This window comes from Bombus affinis, chromosome 12, assembly GCF_024516045.1.
Source record: "Bombus affinis isolate iyBomAffi1 chromosome 12, iyBomAffi1.2, whole genome shotgun sequence".
Lineage (NCBI taxonomy): Eukaryota > Metazoa > Arthropoda > Insecta > Hymenoptera > Apidae > Bombus > Bombus affinis.
The window spans coordinates 5,298,994-5,323,533 of NC_066355.1; the positions used below are offsets into that span (position 1 = coordinate 5,298,994).

At 42.8% G+C, this 24,540-nt stretch overlaps 2 protein-coding genes across 2 annotated transcripts in view; one reads left to right on the forward strand and one right to left on the reverse strand.

The window, feature by feature from the left end:
- The window catches only part of LOC126922513 (tensin-1), a 180,835-nt gene that overhangs the window by 66,562 nt on the left and 89,733 nt on the right, over nucleotides 1-24,540 (forward strand). The window lies entirely within an intron of this gene.
- LOC126922635 (uncharacterized) lies at nucleotides 20,321-21,618 on the reverse strand. Its single transcript, XM_050735433.1, has 3 exons — nucleotides 21,528-21,618; nucleotides 21,401-21,450; nucleotides 20,321-20,688 (listed from the first exon to the last, which is right to left on the reverse strand). Exons 1-3 carry the CDS (start codon nucleotides 21,550-21,552, stop codon nucleotides 20,446-20,448), a joined length of 318 nt encoding a protein of 105 aa, XP_050591390.1. The 5' UTR covers nucleotides 21,553-21,618; the 3' UTR covers nucleotides 20,321-20,445.

Consider the following 24,540-nt stretch of genomic DNA (forward strand, 5'->3'; position numbering starts at 1 on the left):
ACTTTTATAGTATAATTACCAATAATAAGAATTAACAGACAATTTTTATCCGTAATAAGATTTAACAGGCATTATGTGCTACACCGGTGTACGAAAGAGAAAAAAAGAGAGATACACACAGATGATAAAGGCGAAAAAAAACATGAATAATTCTGACGATTAGTCGAGATATAGACACTTGCTGAAGATGTTGTTGCAATCACTTTTTAAAAGAATTCAGTATAAAGAAACTAAATTTCTCAATGAATAGAGTTTTAACAGTTAAATTTGACGAATTAATAGAATTGCATTACTAGAATCACGTAACTGTTTTGTGTTCAGAGACATAGAAGTTTCTCTTTGGCTTTTAAAAGTAAAACCTAATATTGTAGAAGATAAAGTTCTCCAAATGTTGGTAATTGTAATCGTATTACAATATATCTTATTTCTCATTTAATCGCAGATAAAAACTCTTGCAAAATATGATTGGTAAGAAAGTACTACTGTCCAGAGTTTCATGTAATATAACGCTACCGTATAGTCATACGAACAACCCATATATCGTACCACCTATCTCAAGATACGCCTTGGTATGTGTTAGGAAGGTATTGATATCATCGTTTACTGTAACACCATTTCTCCTAGAATTCCTGCGCCAGTGGAGGCTGAGAACCGCTGGAACGAGCTAACGAACGACATCGTTCGTCGAATATGGAGAGGCCAGATGTTTCCTTGACATTGAAGGTCGCCGCGACTCTCTTCCATTCTTTGCACCGCCTTTCGTTCGTTAATTTCGCCGAAACTCGTGCTAACATCGACCACTCTCGACTGTTCAAAACTCTAGCACCGCCGTTAATTTCCGGAGCTAAACGGGGCCCGCTAACAAATCTTCCCTCGGTGAACATTGCCAAAGTTCCTGATCAATGTTTATTTCCTCCATCGTCCTGTGGCTGGTTTCCAAATTGTGCAAAGGGATCAGTATGTCGCGAATTAGGTAATTTGCTAAAGTCACGAGAACGTACTCGTTCTCCTACGAACTTGGTCATTTTTGCGGTGAACTGGTAGCACCGAGGAGCAGCGGCTCTAAGCTGAATGTCCAAGTCCTTTTAGTTAGCCCGAGCCTTCTCTAGACACCGGGATACACGGCGGAGCCTTACGGGTTGTGGAAGTCGCGAGGTGCATCGACCGTCCACCGTTGTAAACCGTGGTCACATCTCGTCCTCGCCAAGTACGAAAGTCGTGGCTACCATACCTGGTGCTAGCACGGTGTGTACCAGCACCTCGGCCTTCCACGATTGTAAACAGCTAGCAAGAACCGGGGAAACCAGACGATGGGTAACGCTTGATCCCGCTTCTCACTGCGTTCTCTCCCTTCTTCTTCTTCCATCTCGTCTGTTTCTTGTTTCCTCCTTTCTTCGCGGGATTCGATCGTCGAGATGCGCCCAGGTGCAACGTCGATATTAAGCTGCTCGTCGTTCTTTTGCATCGAACGCGAGGCCGTCGTGTAATGAACAGGAAGAGCACAGAGAACGAGGGAAAGTTTCCCAAGGGGAGGAGGCGGTATGAAAATTCAGAGAGGAAAACACAGAGGGAAGCCAGAAGGAATTTTCAAAGTGAAGAATGGGGTCTAAAAGGAAAGAGTCCAGGATTAGTAATACACCATTGTTTCCGTGGACAGGGCTAGAGACAGGTCGGCTCTGTGCCTCTGATACATCGTCTCTTTATCTCCTTTCTCTTTATTTTCTTTCGCCACGTTGCGCGCTCCCGAGAGCTGATGCATCATCAGCAGCTCGGATATGATCCACCTTGATACCCTTGTTCCTGATGAATGCAGGATTGTTTGCCGGTGTTGATTTAAGAAACAAAGATGAATAGGAGAGGTGACGAGAACGAGGACGATGCTTGATTAAGGAGAACGCTCGAAGTAGGTGTAGAAGAAAATTGGAATTTCCGTATGCGATTCTGGCGAATACTCCTAGCATCCGTAGTATAAACTTAAATTAGAGTTGAATTGGGTTGAGTTAAACACCTTCCTCCATGTCGGAGGATTTGAAATAATCTCGAGACAACACATCGATCGTCGTTCTTATCGCTATATAGACACACTGGTTCCTTCATTTTGAATATACTGGCAAAAATTATCATTTTCAAATTATGTACGAACTTTCTACTTATACATACAAATGAATACTTTTAACACGAATGTACTCAAGAAGAATATCGGTACTTCCTGGATAAAGTACGTAGAACAGAAACTTTTTCGAAGAAAAGAAGCCTGACACGACACGGTCTCGTTCTACTGCAAGATACTTTGATTAAACCGAACGCTCGCAGGTGTTTTAAAAGCAATTTTGAAATCCTCTGTATACTACCAATCGATACTATTAAGATCTCGAACAGAAGCTTAGATTGCATCGAAATCGCATCGAGTCGAGAAATGCTTTGGAAACTGGAACACCTTAAATAATTTCAGGAGCAAGAAATTAATTGAAATTCGGCTTCGTTCGTATTTCGAGGCGAATTTTCAAGACAAAGGCGATACGACACTGTGTTATTCCACTTAGATTTTCAAGAGTAATCACCTCGCGGTTGGTCGCGTACGTTTCGGAATCGCGGAAGGAAAATCGATGCGATCGCATGCGAGGGCTGTAACGGTATTCGGAGCGGAGTCTGAGCTATTGATCGAACGAAGAAAAGACGAGGATCGAACAGGAGGATCGAAGACGCGGCAAGACGAGACGCTGGATATATGTGACGAACGAAAAGAACGTCCCGCGGTGTCGTGACATTGGCTACGGCGGTCAGCCAACGTTGGTTGCCTAATGACTAATAACCTCCGTGTTTGAGTATGTCGCGTGTCGCGAAAATAGGCGGAATTCACGGCGACACGCTTATACGTATTCTTCTGCCATTGATCTATTGCCATTATGCAAGGAATTATCCTTAACTCGCGTGTTTCTCGATTCGACCGAACGTGGGACACGCTAAGCGTCGATTCTACTGTTGAGTCGTTGACCCTTTGATTATAACAAATGGTTATACCAATAGTCCATAAAATAATTGAATAACTATGACGGTATAAGTTAATTGAACCTTTCAGAAGAATAATAAGTTTACTCTATAATAAGTTTTTAAAAAATTGGAGCATTTAACAGACTTCTAGTTATTTTCTAAGATGATTTTTTAACGGTTTTATTATCGATTATAGTGGAATTTTGTTTCTGTGAACTCTACTTATTCGAACGTAAACTTAATTTTACGAATCTATAATGACAACACTTGCACTTCATTATTCTATAAGTTTGCTATAAGTTTCTATAAGTTTCTATAAGTTTCTCTTGCATTATTCTATAAGTCTGTGTATATACAGAAACAAACACTATCTAATGTTACATGGAGGTAATCATGGTGTATGTAAGACGCCAGTACAATTATTTTCAAAAGAATTGTAAATCTAAATAGACTCCTACATATAGATGGCTGTTAGATATGTATTTTATGAAACAAAAAACATAGAGAACGTTTCTTTCATGATAAATAGCGAATAAATAACGCTATTATGAATTTAGTCCGCGTTTTAACGGTATATCGGGAAAATTATATAAACCGTTTACTCTCTGACAGGCTCATGTCAACGAAATTCTACTGCAATTAAAATTAACTGAGAACTACGCGGAGACTGTCTACCACAAAGCTCGCGTGTCGATCGATCAGTAGAATGAATTTATGTTTCTTTCGTTGCCTAGTAACGGCGTCAACAAACTGATAGATGAATATGTAACTACCTACAAACTGGATCTTCGTATTACGTGAATATTTCTGAAACTCTACATTACCGGCAAAACGATCTATCGAAAATCGCGATCAAATATCAAAATCACAATATCTTCTTTGAAGATTATTAATCTTAATCTTTAATATTCGAACGAATAATTTATATTCACAATTATTATCGTCGTTCGCGCGAATTAATAATTAAAATGTTCAACAGAAGTTTCTGTTTCAATTAACCGTAAAGTTTAGGTGAGTTTACGCGCCATAATCTACTACACGGTCGTGTACCGGCGTGAAAGTAAAACGCGCGCAACGAAGGGTTAACAAGCTTCCTCGAAAATCCAATTTTCCTCCTGTGTCGTAGGTATCGGGCACATTAGCCGCCGCCGAAGCGTGAATTATTTGTCGGCGGTAACGAACGCCCGATAAATAAGCCCGTTGCTGTCTATACATTACGATATAAATATATTCGCGACGGTGTTGCCCGACGATAAATCAGGAAGTGCTCGTATATAATTCTTAACGTCGTCGGTGTAACAGCGGGTTGTTAAGATTCGACCACAAATTTTCTTGCCGGTCTCCGTGTATTTGGTGGGGTGTCTACCTGCGGCGATAGCGATGGGCTCCGTGCACGCGCGATGCGGAGCTCTCCAGTCCGCGAACAGCGCTCCAACGCGAAGGACGTGGGAAAGATCGATTCGTCGCCGTTGCTCGATCCATCGAGGATTTCGTATTCCACTGCCCCTGGCATCTATCGCGATCGATAACGTAAAAACTCGTCCAGTGATCATCACGCTCATATATACCGCCTAGATCCTTCAAATTCTTTTTAAGATCGTTCAAAGTTGCTCGGGGAATTGAATTTTACCATTAACTCGAAAGATATCTTCGTACTTTAAAATGTTTATACGAATCGAAGTATAACACGATTCCGGGACACGTCGAGTCAAAACATTTTACGATCGGTTAAGTGAAGTGACGTGCCGGAACCTGCTGGTCGAGGAAGCAGTGTGTAGCTGTCTCGGATAGACGATTTCAGTGTCGAGGCGGTTACAGAGGCTGTATAATCGAACGTTGGATCGATCTCGCGATAAAATTCCTGAAACGGTGTCGTGTGCGAAGCAGGCACGAGCGAAAGAAGCATGGGGAGGAGGGTCGTCGAACCCAGGAACACTTGCGCGAAATTAGTAACGGCGTCGATCGTGCCGTGACCTTGACCGGCGTTGACCAGCCTAACGAAAATCGAGAGTGGTCCGTCAGGTACGAATTGTACGAAGGGAGAAGCTTGGACATTGGAGAACCACGAAAAGAGAGAGACGGCGACGAGGTGGACAGTGCGAAGGAAGTGAGATGCGCCATTTTCGAGAACCGATGCGAGAAGGTGAACGATCCTTGGAGCGTTTCGCCGCAGACCGGTAATGGGATACCAGAGGTGACGGCAAGATGAACGGTCACGGTTCCACCAATGAGGTACTTGCGCCACGTTCCGTCCAACAATTTCTTTTCCTCCTTCTCTGACCTTTTTTTCCCTCCGTTTCTTAGGCATGTCGCCCGCGCGCACGCGGTTTCTTCTTGTTGCGTTCTAAATTCGCCGCGCGACGGACCTAGGGTTCATGCACACCGATCGCGAGAGAATGGCGAAGGTCTCGATAATGCGAGCAACGCTCGAGACTTGGTTCTTGGAAAACTTTCATAGGATTGTTCGGCAATTACACGAGCGACAGCCTGTAAGAGCCGAGAACTCGTAGAAATTAGTATTGGCATGGCATTGGATTTCTTTTATTTGTAATTCGATGAGTCTTCGTGAAATTTGTATATATACAAGGAATGTTTTAAGTTTGCGGTTAAAGGAAACGGAATGGGTAAGAGGTTTTGCGAAGTTTACCTAAATGCTTTATCGAATTAGTGTGCACGAGCCCTTATTATAGCTGCAGCAAAGACGAGGAATTCTTGACGTACACGACGACGTCTTATGTATCCGCGGCTTGCATGACGGTGTCCGAGGTTTCTGGTTCGTAGATATTCTGGATAACACTTGCCACTTGCACCCAACTTTCTACTTTGCGAATTCGAATTTACATTTATCACTCGCGCAGGTTCGTGCTCCAGGCTTGGGTTTCTTTTATGTTTAAATCGTCAACGTATCTTAAATATAAACGAGCGAACATCTGCTTACAGGTATAATCCGATTATTTATTAAGTATTACGAATTCACGTTAAAAGCACGGAAATGACCAACGGGACTTATCGATTTCACGTTTATCAAAAGCTTCTGTACTACGTTGGATTTGCTTGACATTCACATACGAAGCTCGCAATTTCTGGTTGTGTTTAAATGAGAAAAAAAGACGGAAGGATAGGGTTGATAAGACTCTCTAAGTGATTAGATAACGTTCACTGGCAGGTATGGCACTGTTTGCACGTAAAAGTATACGCACATCTTCTTTCACGTTTGAGAAATTCGTCAGAAGTTTTCAAGTCGTTTCAATTATCTTCAAGTTACGATGTTATATAACTTTCGTCAGAATAACGAAACGATCGTATTAATGGAATGGAACGATGACGTTATTTAACTGTAATTGTCCGTAAGTATTGCTGATAAAGCGGTATCTATGTCAGGCAATTTTAATTATCGAACGAAGATAGCGACGAACGTTGAAGCGAGTGGTACGCTCGCGATAGCGTTCGCCTACGTACGACGTTGGTTGGAATTTCGATGGTCGAGCTACCGTGCTCGATATATCGGGGCCAGATGGGCTTTCCATTTTTTTTTCCACGTGGCCAGATTGATTGGACGACTCGAATGGCCGAGTCTTTCTCCCTGGCTTAGCGCCAGCTATCGCGATGCATCGAGTGAAAAGCGTTCGGCCAACTCTTTTTTTCGCACGCAACTCGTCCGTATACCGAAACGCGAAGTTTCTTCTTCCCTGTGCATTGTCCCCGTCGTACGCGGTCGTTTGCGAGTAGTACATCGATAATCGTGCTTCCTGCGCAGACACTGAATATCTGTGTCGCGTTTTTAGCATAGTTGCTATCGCAGTTGTTTGCTCTTCGAGGCGAAGTCAAATTGACTGCCTTGAGACTCGTTCCTTTTGTCGTCGGAAACGCGACTTGGAATGTCGAATATTGATTCTGGTTTTAAAAAGCAGACTCGAAGTATTGCGTCAGAGGTTTTCAGAGTGATTTATGCTAAAACAACACGGAACGGATAAGTATAGCGAGATTGAATGAAATTTTCAAACGCATATATCGCCAGTGCGCGTATAATTTTTCATTCGTAGTATCGAAATTTGAAAAATTGCTAGAGGTTTTCATTTACACTTTATTTATGTTTGAACAACAACGAAAAGGTACATCTGGCGATGCCAAATGAAATCTCAATAATAAAATTTTTAACTTGAGGAAGTAAGCGCGTTTGCCGTTAAAGAAAGTTTGAGAGATTGAGTAAAAAATATTGGCAAAAGTTTTCGCTTAGATGTAATTTATGTTCCAACGGCGAGGATCCAGTAGATACAGTAACATTGAAGGAAATTTTGAAATACACATATACATGATCGTTTCGATGATGGAATTTTTAATTCACAGCAGCAAGCGTGGCGCCATTAATCTTTGGTAATCATGGCCAATTAATTGATATGCAAACGAGCTCGAGCACAAATTATTGCGAACGATGGCGGACCCAGTCATCCGATGCTCGACCCTTTTCCTCCGTCCTTCGAACGTCGTTCCACCTTCTAATCTTCAATTTAAGGAAGAACAGGCTGCGTACGTGATTCCCTTTTGTAAAACACCGCGAGTGGAATTCGGTTAAGACCAGTCAAGGCTCCACGCGTTGAAATTCGCCAACGAGCCGAAATAGTCCTTCCGAGAATCGCGTTTAGCTTTTAAGGTCGCGCATAATGTGTCTTTTAGCTGAAATTCCTCCGGGCTTCTTGATGTATTTCTCTCTCTCTCTCTCCCCCTCTCTCTTTCTCTTTCTTTCTCTCTGTGTACTTTGCAACGGGACGTTCCACGCGATATACAGCAATCTGTCCAGGCCGCTTAAACACACCTAGTCGAAAGTTCCGCCAACCCATGAAATATTCATGAAATTTCACGAAGAGTACGGAATACGATGTACTTATTAACAGTGGCGTTCAACGCTCTATCGGCAAATTAGAGCCGTGAATTAATCGTGTGTCCCTGGTTTCGCACTCGATTCGTTAACGAACGTATGTTTCACGCGGACGAGTTACGATTTCGTTACGATTTCAGTGTGATTTCGTCGGAATTTTATTGCAATTTCGGTGTGATTTCATTTGGGCTTTGTAACCGGGACACGGTACGATTAGACAGCTTTATATTTCTAACAACCATAAGCGTAATAGCAGAATAGCTGCTCGTGTCTATTGAATCATTAAAAGCATAAAATTCTTTCTATAAAACTAAAAAAACAGCTCGGTAGTTTCGTATTTCCAGCAACGGAATTGCTCGTGCCTGTACATTACATCATCAAAGATATTAAAAGTTATCGAATCGAACTGCGTCATCCCTAGGAAATTGTAATGACATTGAATCGTCTGTTTATCATCTGATTATAATGTACTTGAATGGTGGAGCGATATCCAGCTTAACGTTAGTTGAAACAAAAATAAAAGCCGCTTCATGGCCAAGGGAATAAGATTTCTTGACAAAGTTCCCTCTGCGTCCGAGTTCGCGGAAGTTGTCGGAGGACTCGAAACTAACTCGAAATATCTCGAGGATTGGCGGATGCGTTATAAGGTTTAGGAAAGTTCGCAGCTGCGGCTCGACTTTCGAGATGTTCTTATTGCTCGAAAAACGCTTCGATAATTCCCTCGCGCCGGAGCTGGTACCGTTGTCTCTAGCAAAGCAACGCTACAAATTCCCCCGTTATCTTGGATATTAAACTTTGCAAGCTCGCGATTCCACGCCTTCGCTTTCCTTATTACGCGAAATTACCACGACAACCACGATTTCTCATCGACGAGCACAACCGCGACCCTGTTAATTTATACACATTGTCGAGGATCATTAAGTCAGGCTTCGTAAAAAGTACCAATAATTCTCTCCTCGTCGGCATCTCTTAAAAGATCGTAAAATCGTTGCCACGTCTTCTTTTCTCAAGTCGTTAAACGATTCCCTCCAGACTGATTCGTGGCAGCAACTCGTACTTCCTGCAGCAAAACTTCCGTTTCCAACGTTCTCCTTTGCAACGAGACTAGTGTTTGATAAAAAAGGACCAGATGAGTGAAAACTGAGAAAGATAGCAGACGATGAAGAGGGTGGATCCCTGTTGTTTTTGTCGAGTTAACCTCGGGTTACCAGTCATAACGTTTTACGATCGCAACTCCGTCGGAATCGTCGCACTATCCGTGTGGATGGATCGTAAGGAGCTCGTAAACGACTTGCATAAAATTGATTCGCCGCTGTCGGCATCGCGCGTACGACATCGCTCGTTCATTGGCGAAACCGGCCGGTGGAATTTTTTTCGGTTGGTCCCCGAATTGAACATCGAAATAAATTTCGCGAAAGTGGGAGGAATCGGTGTGGATTATGCCCCGGTTTCTCTCGCCTCGCGAAGGACCAACCACGCTATTTCGGAACAGGTCGAATTGGACTCGACCGGTTGGTCCAGCGACCGTATTATCAGCCGTGGAATTTAAAGCGAGCGATTCGGGAGCGTTGGAGTCACTCGTCGATTTAGATAACAATGTCGATATCGGTTTAATCGGGGATCGTTTAAAACGAAGAAATACGGGACACCTTCATTACGCGGTTCTCCAAAGAGCCGATTGGCAGAGCATTCTAATTCCGCGGAATGAAATTCTGATAAGATAGCAGTAACTTCGCGTTTGGTCGCCTCATGGCCGTTTGTCGGGTAAATAACCGGGGTTTTTATCATCTTGAAATTCACGCGAGATGTTGCTAGTGAGAGTATAAGAGATTTACGAAATTTATTTTCGAGATGGTGTTTATTTCATTTGATTTGTAGAGAGAACTTTTTACTGTCATGCACACGGTGATGTTATTTGGAGTACAACTGAAGTATCGATATTAATAGGATGCAACGAGAAAGGAAGAGAAGCAATAAAAGAAGAAATGAATATACACACACACATACTACTAGTTACTATGATTTTCATAATAGTCAGGTTTCCAAACTTCTTAGCTTATATCAAGAACTCTCATCGACATCCATTCATCTTGTCCCCTATGATTTAGTCGAACCGGTGATCGTCGGTCAGCTGGACAGTTTAATAACGTGGCACGGATCAACTCGAATGCATAAGTTGTTGGCGATGTGGTCGCGAAGCTACGGCATTCCGGTAGTTTCACGGAGGACAGAAAAGCCTGGTACGTGGGCGTGACGACCGCATGAATTGTGTCTCGCCGTGAAACGGATCTCCTTTGTCGAAAGGTTGGCCGCACGCGTGCGTAAGCGTAATGCGTATCGGGGCGCGTGCAACGCGAACTTTGCTCGAGCCGAGCAATAAATTGATACTGTATGCTTCACGCTAGGTCTGAATAACGGGGCCTCGTGTGAGCCTCGGGTTTCCATTGCACAATAAAATATCTTGCCTTGAGAAATAAAAATTGATTAGGATTTAGGTTCGATTTTGAAATCAATTAGATTTTGAAATCAGCTCTGTGTTAGATACAAAATCGAACAAAGTTTCTGCTGCTTTTTCATTGAAGATTAGATATTTCTCGAAGAAAATGAAAAGAATTTAACACCTTTCATTTTTCTAAAAAGAGAAAAAATGTTAATTTTCCCTATAAAATAAGAAAATCTTGTATTGCATTGTGAAATTGTAGTTCGTTGGCGTTGCACTTTGTCTTCGCGCAATACTCCCAATATTTTGGTATTTTACTTGGTGTGACTCACAATGGTAAGGATTTTGGTGATAGATGAAGTTAGTTCTACCTTGATGTATGAGATTCCTGTCACTCTTTTACCTCAGCATAATAACTCAGACAGGCGAGTAAACACGTGTTCATGGTAATCGCGTAAATCGTCGTCCGAAAAGGATTCTTCTGAAACGATGGTCGGGTTCACACGCGATGAACGCGCGTGTACACAGTAGGTTTGTGGGATAGGCCGTGGGCACATGGAATTATTCGGTCGGTGGAACGAAGTGCTAATGAATATTGATGTGCCACAGGTTCGTTCTGTCCGAGGTCGATGCATTAGCGTCATTAACACTTGCCTGGCGACGAAAGGAAAGAGCAAGCTGAAAAAAAAGAGAAATCCGGCCAGAGAATATCAGAGATCGCTCTCGAAAGACGATAGGCACTCACGGAAAAAGTTTACCATTTCCATTCTCGTTAAAATTGCTAATGTCTGAAAAAAGGCTTTCATACTGAATAATCGTTCATACTCGATACGTATTATCGGTAAATATTCGTACTATGTACGGATTTAAATCACGATAGCGTATCGTAATCGCGATCGGAGGTGATGCGGAAAGTTCGAAGTCAAGTAATCGACAGTAAGCAGCATCTACATGGTATCTAATCGGTAACGGGTTGGAGTTAACCGTGAATCTCCGTGGTGTGGCATTGGACGAGCTCGGGACGTGACCAATTGGTAGACAGCGAACTATTTAATGCGATTAGACGTTAACCAGGGTGTGGCAGTGTCTGTCCGCTGTCAAATTTTCTGACCAATGAGATTCTTCGTAGGCTAGATTCGTCAGTCGATTCGATAGTCAGGTCATCGATTGTCTTGCCTCTGGTCAGTCGATTGATCCAACTTGAGTATTTCTTGCATCGTGTTACATTTATCTTCTCTAAAAGATTGATACAGATAGCTGGAGAATATGCTCGATAATTTTGCGAATCGTTCGTTTTCGAATATATTTCGACGAAAGTCGCCAGTTAAAGGTAAGGAAGAGAGTAAGAAGCTAAAGGTAAATCACGACCAACAGTCGAACCAGAATGTTTTCTTACTTTATCGATTACCTTTAAAGAGAGCTGAGGAACTTTTTCTCCTGTAGATGATACTTAACTTTTCTACCGGGACGTTCCCCGATTCGTTGGGCGATTAAGCCTGCGAAAGAATTCCCTCGATTATTTGAAGTTTACTCAGCGAGAACGCTCCCTTACTTTCTGTTCCATGAGAGAATCGAGCTTCGAGTTGATTACCGACGTTCCGACTTAACGCTGCCCGGTAGAAAGGAACGAATCAACCGAGTCGTAGATTTCAGATGAGCTTCCAATACCCGACTAACCTAATTTCAATCGAATATTGAAGAAACCCGAACGAAAAGAAGAAACTTAAAATTACATGGCAAGTAATTAATCCTATCTTTGTCGAGCGTCGTGTTGTCTTGATCAAACTGTTCCAAGCTTCTTCAAACAGTGGAGCAGACACAAACATAAAACAGGGTTTCTATAAGAGAATTGAAACATAAAATCAGAGTGTAATAAAGATTCAAATACGACTCGAAAAGCTTGCAAACTTAAAATATCATCCTCGCATGCTCATACTCCAAAAACACCTGCGTCATTTTTCCGAAGATTCTTTTTCTACACGAATCTCTCTGTGAATGTCCTATGTATCGTATCCTATACTTACCTGACTTGTGAAACAAAACAGTTATACTAATTGTCCACTGAATGCTGCATTATAAATGATTTTCCCCTGTGTTAACCCCCGATGAAGTCATTTTAATGAAATTTCATCATATTCTGCTCACGATTTCAGCAAACACAACCAACACAAACAAAGAACGATCAAGGATAATCGAGCAACGTTATCTGTCGAGAAATGGAGATAAAAGTCTTGCATCTACGCCCTTCTGTCGGAACGAACGTTCCGCGGTGGTCGTGAAATGACGGCGAAGGAATCGCTCTATTACCAAGCCGCTTATACGCCGATCTATCGTGTCCGTGAGCGGCAGTTAGTCACCGGCTAATATCACGTTGTCCGTAGTTGGAACTAACGTGTACTAGTCTTGGAAGGAAGAAAAGGATCCTAACAAACGGCGCGTTAGGAAAACCGCCGCTGGATCGGTTCCTTATTATAAACGTGGCTCCCTTGAAGCGCCATACGACGCTAATTACAAACTTTCATTACGAGTCACGCTCGACTCGACGAATGGCGGGACGATCGCGTTATAGCCGGCATCCGCGGCCAGAAACAGGAACGAGCAGTCTTTGGTATAACGTAGAAAGGAAGCCGGATAATGATTGCGACTATTAATCAGGCTGGTCGCGAGTTTTACGCGGTGTACACGCATCGATTAGACTGCTCGCCTGCGTGCCAGTGATCCGCGTGGGCGATCTACCGACTCGACGATCTACGACCAGTTTCCAGACTTTCGTGTTACTTCGTCGGAGTCAACATCGGAGAAATAAAGACGAAAAATGGATAGCTGGTGGCTCTGTGCGTTGGTTCGCGAAGAACGATTTAACGGAGGATAGGCTCTTATCCAGCGTGACGAGCGCGAAACGTCGTTTGACGTTAATTGCCGGTACTCAAGAGGGTGAATGATTACGAACGGACGAGATGAAGATAGCAAGAAGGTTGGGATTTGGATCGGGAGATTATATACGATTATTAATCAACCTCCATGAATAAAGAGAGAGGCAGCCACCATATCGATCGGAAATTCCTACCCCCGTGGCTTGTAATTTCTGCGTATGATCAATGGGGAATCGGTCGTTACCGATGTATGCATGGATATCTGTGCTTCATTAGCCTGTCCGTGGTTAATGCGCTGATACCAAAGGGGCACGCATGGAATCGTGACGTTCGCCGATGAGAAATCGTATCGATCCGTGCCTCACCAAGATTAGCTTCAGTCCAACCGAATTTTATGGTCTTATCGACGTGGAAGATCATTTCTAACGTAGTATGCTACGGGTATAATGTGATCGTAAAATTTCATTAGAAGCTAAAGTTTACGAGAGTCGGAACATGTACCTTGAGATAATTTTTTTGAATTCGAGGACTTCGAGTATCATTTGATAAGGTGCATTCTAATCTTTGACAGCTGCCGATGATTCATTTTTATTAATGCGATGATCGTTATTAAGTGAGAAGCAATATAATACCTTATGCTTTTGATAAAAGACTGTAAGCAACACACCAATTCAGCGATTAATTTTGCAGTTCAGGATTGAAACTGCTTCTACAAAATGTATAGTATGGCGTTCGACGCAATTATATCGTTGGGTATATCAATAAATGATTTAACTTTCTCAGAGACGAATTTACAGTAATTATATCGTAATTTTCGAAGAGAAACAGTATCATTATTGAGAATGAGATAAACTATTAATGAATTTCCTACACCCAAGAACATTGTCTCAAATGTAATTGGAGCTAATTAAACGCTTATCTCTCTATTATCTCTCAGGAGATTAATGTTTTAATTTACAACTATAATCGTTTCCACAATCTAAAATTCCGTAAAACATCAAAATATTTAACAGCAGGCTTCGCTTATCTCTTTATCACGTTGAAATTTCATGGACAACTAACACAAGATCAGACCCTCCATCATGCCAAAGGACCGAAAATCCTAGATCATCGATCAGTGCAAGCCCAGCCATCAGCCTCGCGTCGGTCGTGTAACAAGAGCTGGATTAAACGAGGCGGATAGAAGGTATCATTTATGGCGTTTACGAGGTACCTAAGCTAATTGCCAGGCTGGGGACTAGCTAGGCGAGAAGAAGCCGGGATAGGCAATTAGAAATATTAATCAGCCTGCGTCGTTCGTTGCCTGTAGGCTCGACTTTACGGTGGAAAATCGTTCGAGTTTGTCCATGTTCGGAGTAGTTGCGTGCCTCTGGTTGTTCATTGTGTGCATCCGCGCCTGGTGGAGGCATTCTCGCGCGATAAACCGGTAACCACACGGCCGTTACACCGCGAACACCATGGCCACTTTGTCGTAGCATGTATACACCCCACGGTAACCTTAAAGCTACGTTTACAAGTGTCGACGGGCACGAGAGGATTCACGCTGGCTGTCACGGTCGAACGCCTGCCTCTGGCGCGAATTGATTTAACGACGTTCGAGAAACGATGATGCGTTCGATATCTTCCATTTCTTCGGCTCTTACCTACGAAGCTTGTGTACCATGGTGCCTGTATAGATGTATACAGGAAGATGTTTTATGTTCACTGGTAAATTCTTTCAAATTTTTCAATAACACGAGAGCGCCGCCGGATCATCTCCTTGTAGATTGGTCCGGTCTATTCTGGAATAACTGGTTCAGATTGTGGAATCCGATCTGCTTCCTACAAAATATATATTAATTCTCTTAAAAGAAATCAGCATAAGTTTGAATATTATTGCACTTTGTACGATTCCCTTTACCGTTTTAATCGAACGATTATAATGCTTATGTAACTTCTCACTTTTCTTATCAGTCGCCTTAGTTGCCGAGATAATTACTAAATCGTATCTCGCTTTGGATCGTTATGGGATTATGCGTATACTTTCTTTGTAAATGAATAAATAAGTAAAAAACATCGAAGATATTGCTTTTGGCGTAACAATAGTTCACTCAAGGATTTCTAGATTCCTGTTCGTTCTAAGAGAAGTTTCTATTGTTATACAGTTCTATTCTACTTAGAATTGTGAAGAGTTCTTCTTAACGTCGAAATAAGACGCAAGACTCTTTTATTCGTTAGCGCACTGTAGAATCTCCTGAGAAAGACGAATGGAAAGAAGGAAGCTGAAATGTACCGGGATAAACAACAAGATATATAGCGTTTAATATTAATTCGAAAAGTTTTATCTGCGAAATTAGAAAGGCTGCGAATGATCTATGTGTCGGCAAGACGCTGAGCATTATTACGACGCATAGTATCCCGCGTCAGCAATTTCTTGCCGTCGGTTTCTAGATCGATCTGGCCGCTAATGCGAAGGCAGATTTATCGCGGCGCGCATCGCACTTGTCGAAGCCGACCGATGAGAAATTGCCCGCGACCAATGAAAATCAGAACGTGCCGTACACGCGTACGTAACTCACCAACGATGCATCTCTTTCTCTCGTAATCAGGGTGAAGTGAACCTTAACGAGAGACAAGCCGACACGACGATATCTGCCTGGACGTTTCCTGGCGGCCAACATATCGATCGATCGTTCGTTACTTCTCGGATCTGCATGTACACTCACGAAATCTCTCTCTCTTTCTCTCCCTCGTTCGATCACCTTTTGTGTCAACGACAACCGGAAGAGAAAGTGATCGAGATAGATTCTTTCGAGTGGAAAAACCGCGACATCTTGTCGCACGTCGGATCGATGATCGCCACTGCTGAAAATATGAATGGACATTCGGGAACACGTAGGCGTGCAGAACGCACTGACGTAACCGTAATTCCCTCGTGGCGGAATCGTTGATCCTTGCAGATGATAACGACGATCCCGTTATGGTGACCAGCGTGTCGCTGTAAAATACCCACTGTTGTTACACGGTTATTTTACAACCGTGCCGATCTCACCTCTCGAACCATCGTTTCCTTCTTCTACTTTCATTTATTTTTTTCTTTCCTCTTTTTCTTTTTTGCTTTCTTGTTTGACTGGTGCGGAGAAGATGTTTCATTACCATAAGGTAGCCAGGGAGAATCGTAAAGCGTCTGAATTATTTCACGCTCGGCATCGAACCCTTTTAAATCTCCCCTTCTGCTCGCCGAGCGTCTTATTTACAAGGCGGCCGTCGTTTCGTTCGCGATAAATAATATGGCCAGCCGCGTTGTCTTTTGAAAAACAATTAATTATCTCGCGTTCTCCGACGCAACGACCCAGGACCAATGGCGAGAAATTTCAGAGCGGCAAAGAGGAGAGAGATCCTTGACTGGCTCGGCCTGCCAATTAAACGGGAACCTAGACGCGAAACCGTCCGCCCTAACGAGCCTCGTTTGCAATGACAACGATGAAAAAGGTGGCCGTGTTGGAACGTTCATTTGGAAGAAAGCAATTCGTCCACTTTCGTTCTTCACCTCTGTCGGCTGGTTATGTTAATTCTGTTTGTAACTGTACTCGTATCCCAACGTGAAACACGCACTCAATGGCGTATTATTTTGTAATTAATCGCCTATAAAAATGTCACGGATAAAATGGTAAACCGTGAGTTTCAAAGCGGTGGAAAATAAATATCAGGAATTAGTATAGAGAAATTGAAGTGAATGGAGGGATTTAGACCGACACCTTTTCACAATTGGAACAGCTGAATAATTCAGAAAGCCACCGAAAGATTAATGGCTACTGGGCGAGTTGAAGAGATTCGCTGATGTAACGATCAAGAAGAAACGCGAGGTTTCCTGAGTGTTGCTCGCATTCTTAATGGCAGGCGGCTAGGGACCGCGTAACAAAAACGTAACACGCGGCCACAGTTTTTCAAAGGATCGCGCGGCTCTGGCGAGCCCTGATTGGCGCAGCAGATACGTCCTCGTGGTGATCCCGACGACCTTGAAGCCGTGGCTACCATAACATCGGCGAACAACCTCACCTGGCTTCACCTCTCATCCCTCCGCTCTTCTTCTTCTTGTCAGGCCCCTTCTAGATCTCAGCCTCCGCCAGATTGATATTAGGCATCACTCACAACGGGGTTTTCAATCATATACGTTTAATTCCATTTAGTCTGAATAATTAATATTCACGAAGAGAAGGGTACAAATTCCTAAATTGCCCGTGACCGATTGTAGAAGGCAAATAGCGGTTTGTAATACCTTTGCAAAAAATTCATTTGATGTACGGGATAAACTAAAATACCTGCATAGGAGTTTGAATACTCGTGGACAAAATTTTTTACGATATAGTAAAGTTCTAAATTGAGGCATTAAATAACGATACCCATTGGTGCAATAATTATTCGTAAGAAAGGAAAACACGAAGCAAAGGAATTTCAGTAAGAAGGAACAAAGCAAAGACGTCAGGAAAGGAGAAAGGAAACATCAAGGAAATACCAGTAAAGGAATATTAGCAATAAAGAACAAACCAAGAAAGGAATTCTAGAGAGAAAAAAGCATTGAATGGATACCAGAAAGAGGAATTCCAGCAATAAAAGAGCAAACAAAAGGTACATGGAGAGTCTGCAAGAGAAATTTCAAGAGCAGTATTAATACTTACATTAGAAAATGAATGAAAATAGACACCACAGAAAGAAACGAAAATAGCAGCGAAATACGCATCACGAAAAGAGATTATAGGAGATTCTAAGATTCCAAAGGGTGCATTCCAGAGATTCAAGAAAAACAGCTATGAACGCGCCAAAGAAGTGTAAAGTCGTCGATATAAAAATATGACACGTTATACACGAAGTGTATACGACCTGTAGTTTATATAACTGATCGATCGTGACAAACCAGAGAGGAGAACCCCTTGATCGAAGTGGCCTCCTCTTTCTCTTACTCGAGACGACGACCAACACTTGGCCAAAGCTAAAGTCAATCGAGTGCAATAGTTCGTTCTTTTCTTATTGCAACGATCGTGCATGCACAGGCCGAGGTGCCGGAAAAAAAATGTTCGTCGCGACGAGTTCCAGAGAGGAACGCACGCACGCTTGATAAACCTTCCGACCGAAAGAGAGCAAAATAAAGAAGAACAAACACGATCGGTCGGGTGGAGCGCACAGCTCCGACCAGGCAGTCCCGTCGAAGTGGGTTAAGGCGTAAAACGTTCAAGATGTGGCCGAAGAAAGTCGTAACTCAAAGGTGATCCGGCCTCTCGTTATTATTCATGACGCAGAATTGGGTCAGGGAGTCTCGATCGATTATGTTTGATCGTCCTCGAAACAAAATTCGTGGGATCGCGTCTCATCCTGAAAACGTTGCTTCTTGGAAGCTAAAAGGATCCCAAAGGATCGTTTCCGTTTTTTATCTTTCCCATTTGCATAGACGAGGTCGTATATGTGGGTCAGTAGAGACGTCGACTTGTGCAGCCCCTTATCGATCGTACCTTATCGAGAGTAAACATGGGATAGCTTTGGTTGTACTACCGCGAAGATAAGCGACGGTCTACCGGGACGACCGAGAATTCATTCATTCTTTATTCGAGCTACGACGGCAAAGACAAATCCCGTAATTGAGCGAGAAGAGGGGCTTTGATCGGCGATTAAACGATCAACCACCAGCTTTATCGCCTCTGCTAAGCTCGGCCGGATGTTGTTGCTCGTTTGCTCGAACGGTACCGGGGAACGATCTGAATGATCGAAGGCAGTATAGTTGGGGACAAAGATTAAAAGATGCTTTGTTGTTCGAGAATCTTGCGAAGCGAATCTTAAAGCACGCATTGAGAAATCGGGTACACGAGAAAGAGTGAAAAAGAATACAAAAGACTGAAATTCTCGTAGAATTTATCAACATCGATTTCCAAAATTCTGAAACATTTTCTGATGTATCTATCCGGAATTTGATAATAACAGGAAATCGCGAGCTATAACGTTCGCTTGAACAAATAATCTTTCGAACCCGTAAAACTGTCGAGAGCTATTCTCGATCGACTATAGTCCGCTTCAAGATCGTGGGCTGTTCACCTCGTCGTCTCGAAGGTCGAAAGAATGGAAAACGAAAAGGTTACGGGCTCGCCCGTAGTGTTCGCAACGCGGTGAACACTTCAGCTTTGATACTTCAACTCCCCGCAGATCAACCAATCGGCTCAGCCACCCACTTTGGTTTGCCACCCACGTGGGTGTGTGTGTGGAAGCAAAGTATACAGTGTTCTTTGGTATTTGCATTCCTTCTCTTGGGTCTCTGTCATTCGAGTATTACGATGGTGGCACGAAAAACGTATGATGTCTGGCACCGATCGTCTGATTCTACTTGGAATAAAACCTGATACTTTGTTTTCTCAATCCCTAACGAAATGAAAAGATTTTCTATGCAAAGTGTCCATGGTTGTAGGGATCATTTTTTCATACATTTTGCATTTTGTAATGAAATTCAAAGTTTATTATAACATTTTCGAAAGAGCAGCTCAACGTTGTACTCGTTTGTTGATTCGTAAAACGGACGACAGTACGAGCGTCAAAATCCAAGCCATAATAACGTGCATACGCGTGCAAACACCGAGTGTTATTCGTGATAACGTTCATGGAAAAACTGCTGCTCGACTTTACGATGAACGATAACGGTGCATAATATTTTACACCTCGACCGCGAACCACAGTCACCGATATATTCTTCCATCTAAAATCCGACTTCAGGCTAATCGTTAACTCGTGCAAAAAAAATACGTTCATCGCCAAGTAATTTTCACTTTGTGTATCTCTATTAAATTCTCCAACTCGCAACAGCACTCATAGCTGCACCCGCGGATGTCAATGACACTTTCGCCAGCGCTGTGCAAATTAAAATTTCCCCTGAGTCATCCGTTTCTCAATCATCTTTCACCAGCCGTTCTTCAGTGAGAACAATAACCAAAGGCAATCATTTTGGGACTTTAATTGTCGTTGAGAGCTTTAATTAAGCAGTGGAACACACGACGAATACCAGCCGGCCAAAGAAACAAATTGCATTCCGCGAACAATCTGATCGGCATGCAATTATGCCGCAGAGACAGGTCAGTGAAACAATGTCTCATAACTCAGAGGCGACTTCCTTATGACTCCATTGTGCCGCGTCCTTGCGCAGTGGTCGACGTTCGCAACTCCTTCGCCAGAAGGATGGCCTCGATGATGTGTGTCTACCCTTTGGGGGCCGATCCTCCCCGAGCCAGTGTTTACATATGTCGGCACAGTCAGAAAGGAACTCGTTCTCCTCGTGCAAACGATTGTGCATTACCCGTCGGAGTATCACGGGTTACACGCGCGTGGGTCGCACGAGGGGAGCCTTTTTCCGCTTCTTCCACGCTGAAATATCCTGTACGTGGTCGGCAAACGTGGGTGTCGTGCCCACCTTCTTCTGTTCGACGCGGTTCTCGCTTGGTACTTCTCCGACTTTCCTTAATGAATTCTGCACTGTGATCTACGCTGCTTGGAATCTTCGAGAAAAGTGTGATGGATTTAGTGGATTAATTATTCGGCCTTTTCAAAGAAAATTGGAGAATTTTTGTATCTACTCTTCGACATAGACCGGTATATGTCGAATTGTTATTAGTAATTTAATCGATTAATTATGAGAATTTTTCAAGGGAAATTTATAAATTCTTATGTACAATTATTCCTACCTTGCGGTACATTCGTACGATGAAGATTTGGAGTAGAACGTAATTGTGGAATTATGTAAAAGAAATTTTGTTTAAGTTTTCGTATTATGTAGAGGAAATTTTGTTTAAGATTCGCATAATTCCATGAAATGAAACTACTTCTATTGACGCTGTATCCGAGGCATGTACAAAGCATAGAAGTAAGTAAAGAGAAGTTCAAACGTTTGGAGAATACAATGCCATTATATTCACTAATTTAGTGTAATATACAATTAAAATTCCATGTTAAAAGATCGCCAATAAGTATAAATAAAAAGAGCTGCCATCTAATATAAGTAACTAAAACAACATCGAGTGGAGAAAGCAGTTTGTGCAAAATTGCAATATTTCCAGGTTGAAAAGTTAAATTACATTTGAAGATAGTAAGAGAATATGATAAACTCTGATATAATACGACTAAAAACCATATTATACAGACGCTACTTGCTGAGTACTCACATGTTATTAACAGGACAAAATTTCATTTGGCAGGTTGTTTGTTACTTACCTGTATGCTTCGCCATGCTTCAACGGAAGCTTTATAAAATTTTCCGTGTACTGCAAATCAGGTTAACCAAATGAGTTTCAACGTTGCAAGTTTTGACGTTATTATATGAATCTCGGTGTACAGGTACCTCGATACTCGAAGGTTATCTTCATTTTATAGTTGACAGGACGAAAAATGATTAAAAGCACAGATATCTGATATCTGTACAAATGCTTGTCACGAAGCAACTGTTTAATATTCGCACGTGCAGGCTGTACTTGATCGTACCCCCCACATCTGGCTACGGTAGACTCTGCCGATCTTGATTACTCGGTTATTGGTGTTATCGCAATTTCCGTTCCTGCGAAGGCCGATTGTTAAAGCGTTCGCCAAGACGCTAATAACGTATTACGTTCTCTTTCATTGGCAGCGACGAACGGCAACTTACCCAAGAACCGGTTGTTACATCAATCTGGAGTGACAGCCCATTCAAAACGAGGCTCCGTACAATTTATACATTCGAACTACGAAAATTTACCTTCGTAATGATCAAAGCCATGAAGTTGCATAGATGAACTTGATAAATACTTCTCGATCTCTTACCAATTTGTAAATTTGCCGATCTCTGTAAATATCAAACCGATGCATCATAAAGTTGCGCAGGCAAACCGTAAAAGTATTTCTCCGTCACTGTTTAATGTCTAAACAATCGTTCAGTCAACTCATAAATTTGTCAATTTTTCCAAATATTCAACTGAAACATCACGAAGTCGAACGGAAGAGCTTCAAAAATACCTCTTGATCATCAGGATATCCAATATCAGATTATGAATGGTCGAATAATTGCTGAGACAAGTCATAAATTTGTATTATGTTCGTATTTAATCTTTTCAAACATTAAAAATCTGCTTAATCTTTCCAAACGGTATACTTTAAATTGGTATATCACGAAGTTGCATAAACAAAGTCTAAAAGAATTTCTCGATTAGTTTTTAATATTTGAGCGATCATTCAACCTATAAAGTCGATATTTCCAAAAAGAAGGCAATGAAAGATCCCGAAAAATTGAAGACGACGGGTGGTAAAATATTCGAGCAGAACGGACGAACTGGGCCCGAGCCGGACCAATTTCTTGTCCATGAGTTCATAATTCTTGCCGCCAAGCACAAGGTCCGATTGGTTACGCAAGCACAGCAGGCGTTCAATCCGCATCGCTGCGACTGCAGGAACTTCTACTGCAGTTTATGGTCTCGTCCCCACTCTGATCCCTCTCGTCCACGTTCCTGCGCTCCGATCTCTTCCTCGATGCCCGCGACATGAACCACCGCGACAATATTTGCGGGAATTACGAAGATAACTGCGGCGATAAAGAAGGAAGCGAACCTCGACGATTAGAATCGAGCGGCGCGACGTTTCAACGCGAAGACTCGTTATGAAGATTCATCCTTTGAAGATGTACAGCCTACGACCATTCTCGTATGAAAAAAGAAAAAAGTTCCTAAACCTTCGAAGTTCCTAACACTGATCCACGTTGGGAAAAGTTTGACGATAATTTCCATTAAAAGCTACGATGATTCCCTGGGAAACTGAGAATGATACTCGTTTCAAGAGTTTAAAGCGAGAATGAAAAATAGGCAATAACATGTACCATAGTACGATGGAACAGTTGGTAGAAAGTTTCTCAAAAACTCTCCTTTATAACGGTTAAGTTTCTCGTAAAAGTACACCCAGTTGAGCACCCAAAACGACTGGAGTTGTTCTCGTTTACGGAGTTCTAGTTCAATTTCGATTCCCTCGCGAGAAACTCGACGAGGAAGAGGTATATAGATGCGATCTGCATTCGCAACGAAGTGATCCACGACAAAGAGGTCGTTGGAGCGAGGAGGGCCGCGTGTACCAGGGGAACGGCACATGCGACACACGGTCTAGCTTCTTGTGCCGCGAGATCTTCGCGCGGTCGGCCAGTTGCGGTACGCGCATACGTGTAAGCGCACGTTCGTCGCATGAGAGGTCTCGAGACCACGGGCATTTCCGTAGTAGCGGAAAATTGCCAGTTCCAGCTAACCGTAGCCTGCCACATCGCGTCGTTCCCATTCGAAAATGTGATATTCACGTCGATGTGCTGTGCTTGTAGTTTACCCGATCTTCAATACCAGGTCTCCAATATCGATGTTTATACGTTTTCCACTCGTTTTATACATCACAGGTCCACATGAGTGGCTGTTGATTCATCGACGAACCAAAAGTGTCGGCCGGAGATTTGCAAACGTCGAACGGTGTCGGTGAACGATTAACCCTTGTGTCGGTAAAATTGGCCCCGTTTGATCGAATTACGCTCGTTCGAAACGTCGTTTCGTTAAGTCCTCGCGAGAGACTCTCGGTGCGTTTGCTTTTACGAGCGGGCAACGTTCCACGATAATTAAATTGCATTTGAAGAGGGGCACGGGGGCGGCCACCAGAGAGCACTATTAAAATCGAGCACTCTGCAGGAGCTTTCAATTCAATTAAGCCGATCCGTCGATCTCTGAATCGGCGAGCTGCGTCATTAGCATCGTGACGTCACTCGTAAAAAATTTTATTGTTCTGTACGTCGGTGGTGCGGCGGAAACTGAAAAATTAAGGAAGTTGCAAGCTCCCTGGCTACGATATCTATACGAGATAGTTGGTACAGATTTATCTCTCGGAGCAATGGATAAATATTTACGAAGAATATCGCCGGCTCGTACGAGAGGACGAGTTGGTGATGAAGCAAATCGTGCGCTCCACGATCTGCTGCTCGCCAGTCGTAGTACGCGGATACATGCGGGAGCACGTAGCGTACAGTTCCGTCTTCGAGCTCGTGTGAAACTCGGTTCATTTCGCGTGTTTTCGCGTGCACGCGCGTCAAACGATCCATCGATTGCTCATCTCGCGAACGAGGTACTCAATCGTTCTACTTGATCGAGAATTCAGTGTTCGGTTTCCCGTGATGAATCACTCTGACGAAGTTACGATTTGTTTCTCTTTTCAACCTCATCGACCATTGTTAAGCGAAGATTCGAATTTTTGATAAGATACACGCTGTTGAAAGTAGCGTAGATTCATGTGTGATGATATTGGTGGAATTGGATAAAACGGCTTAGTCACTTCTAGCAGATTAAAGTATACTGCGTAATCTGCCT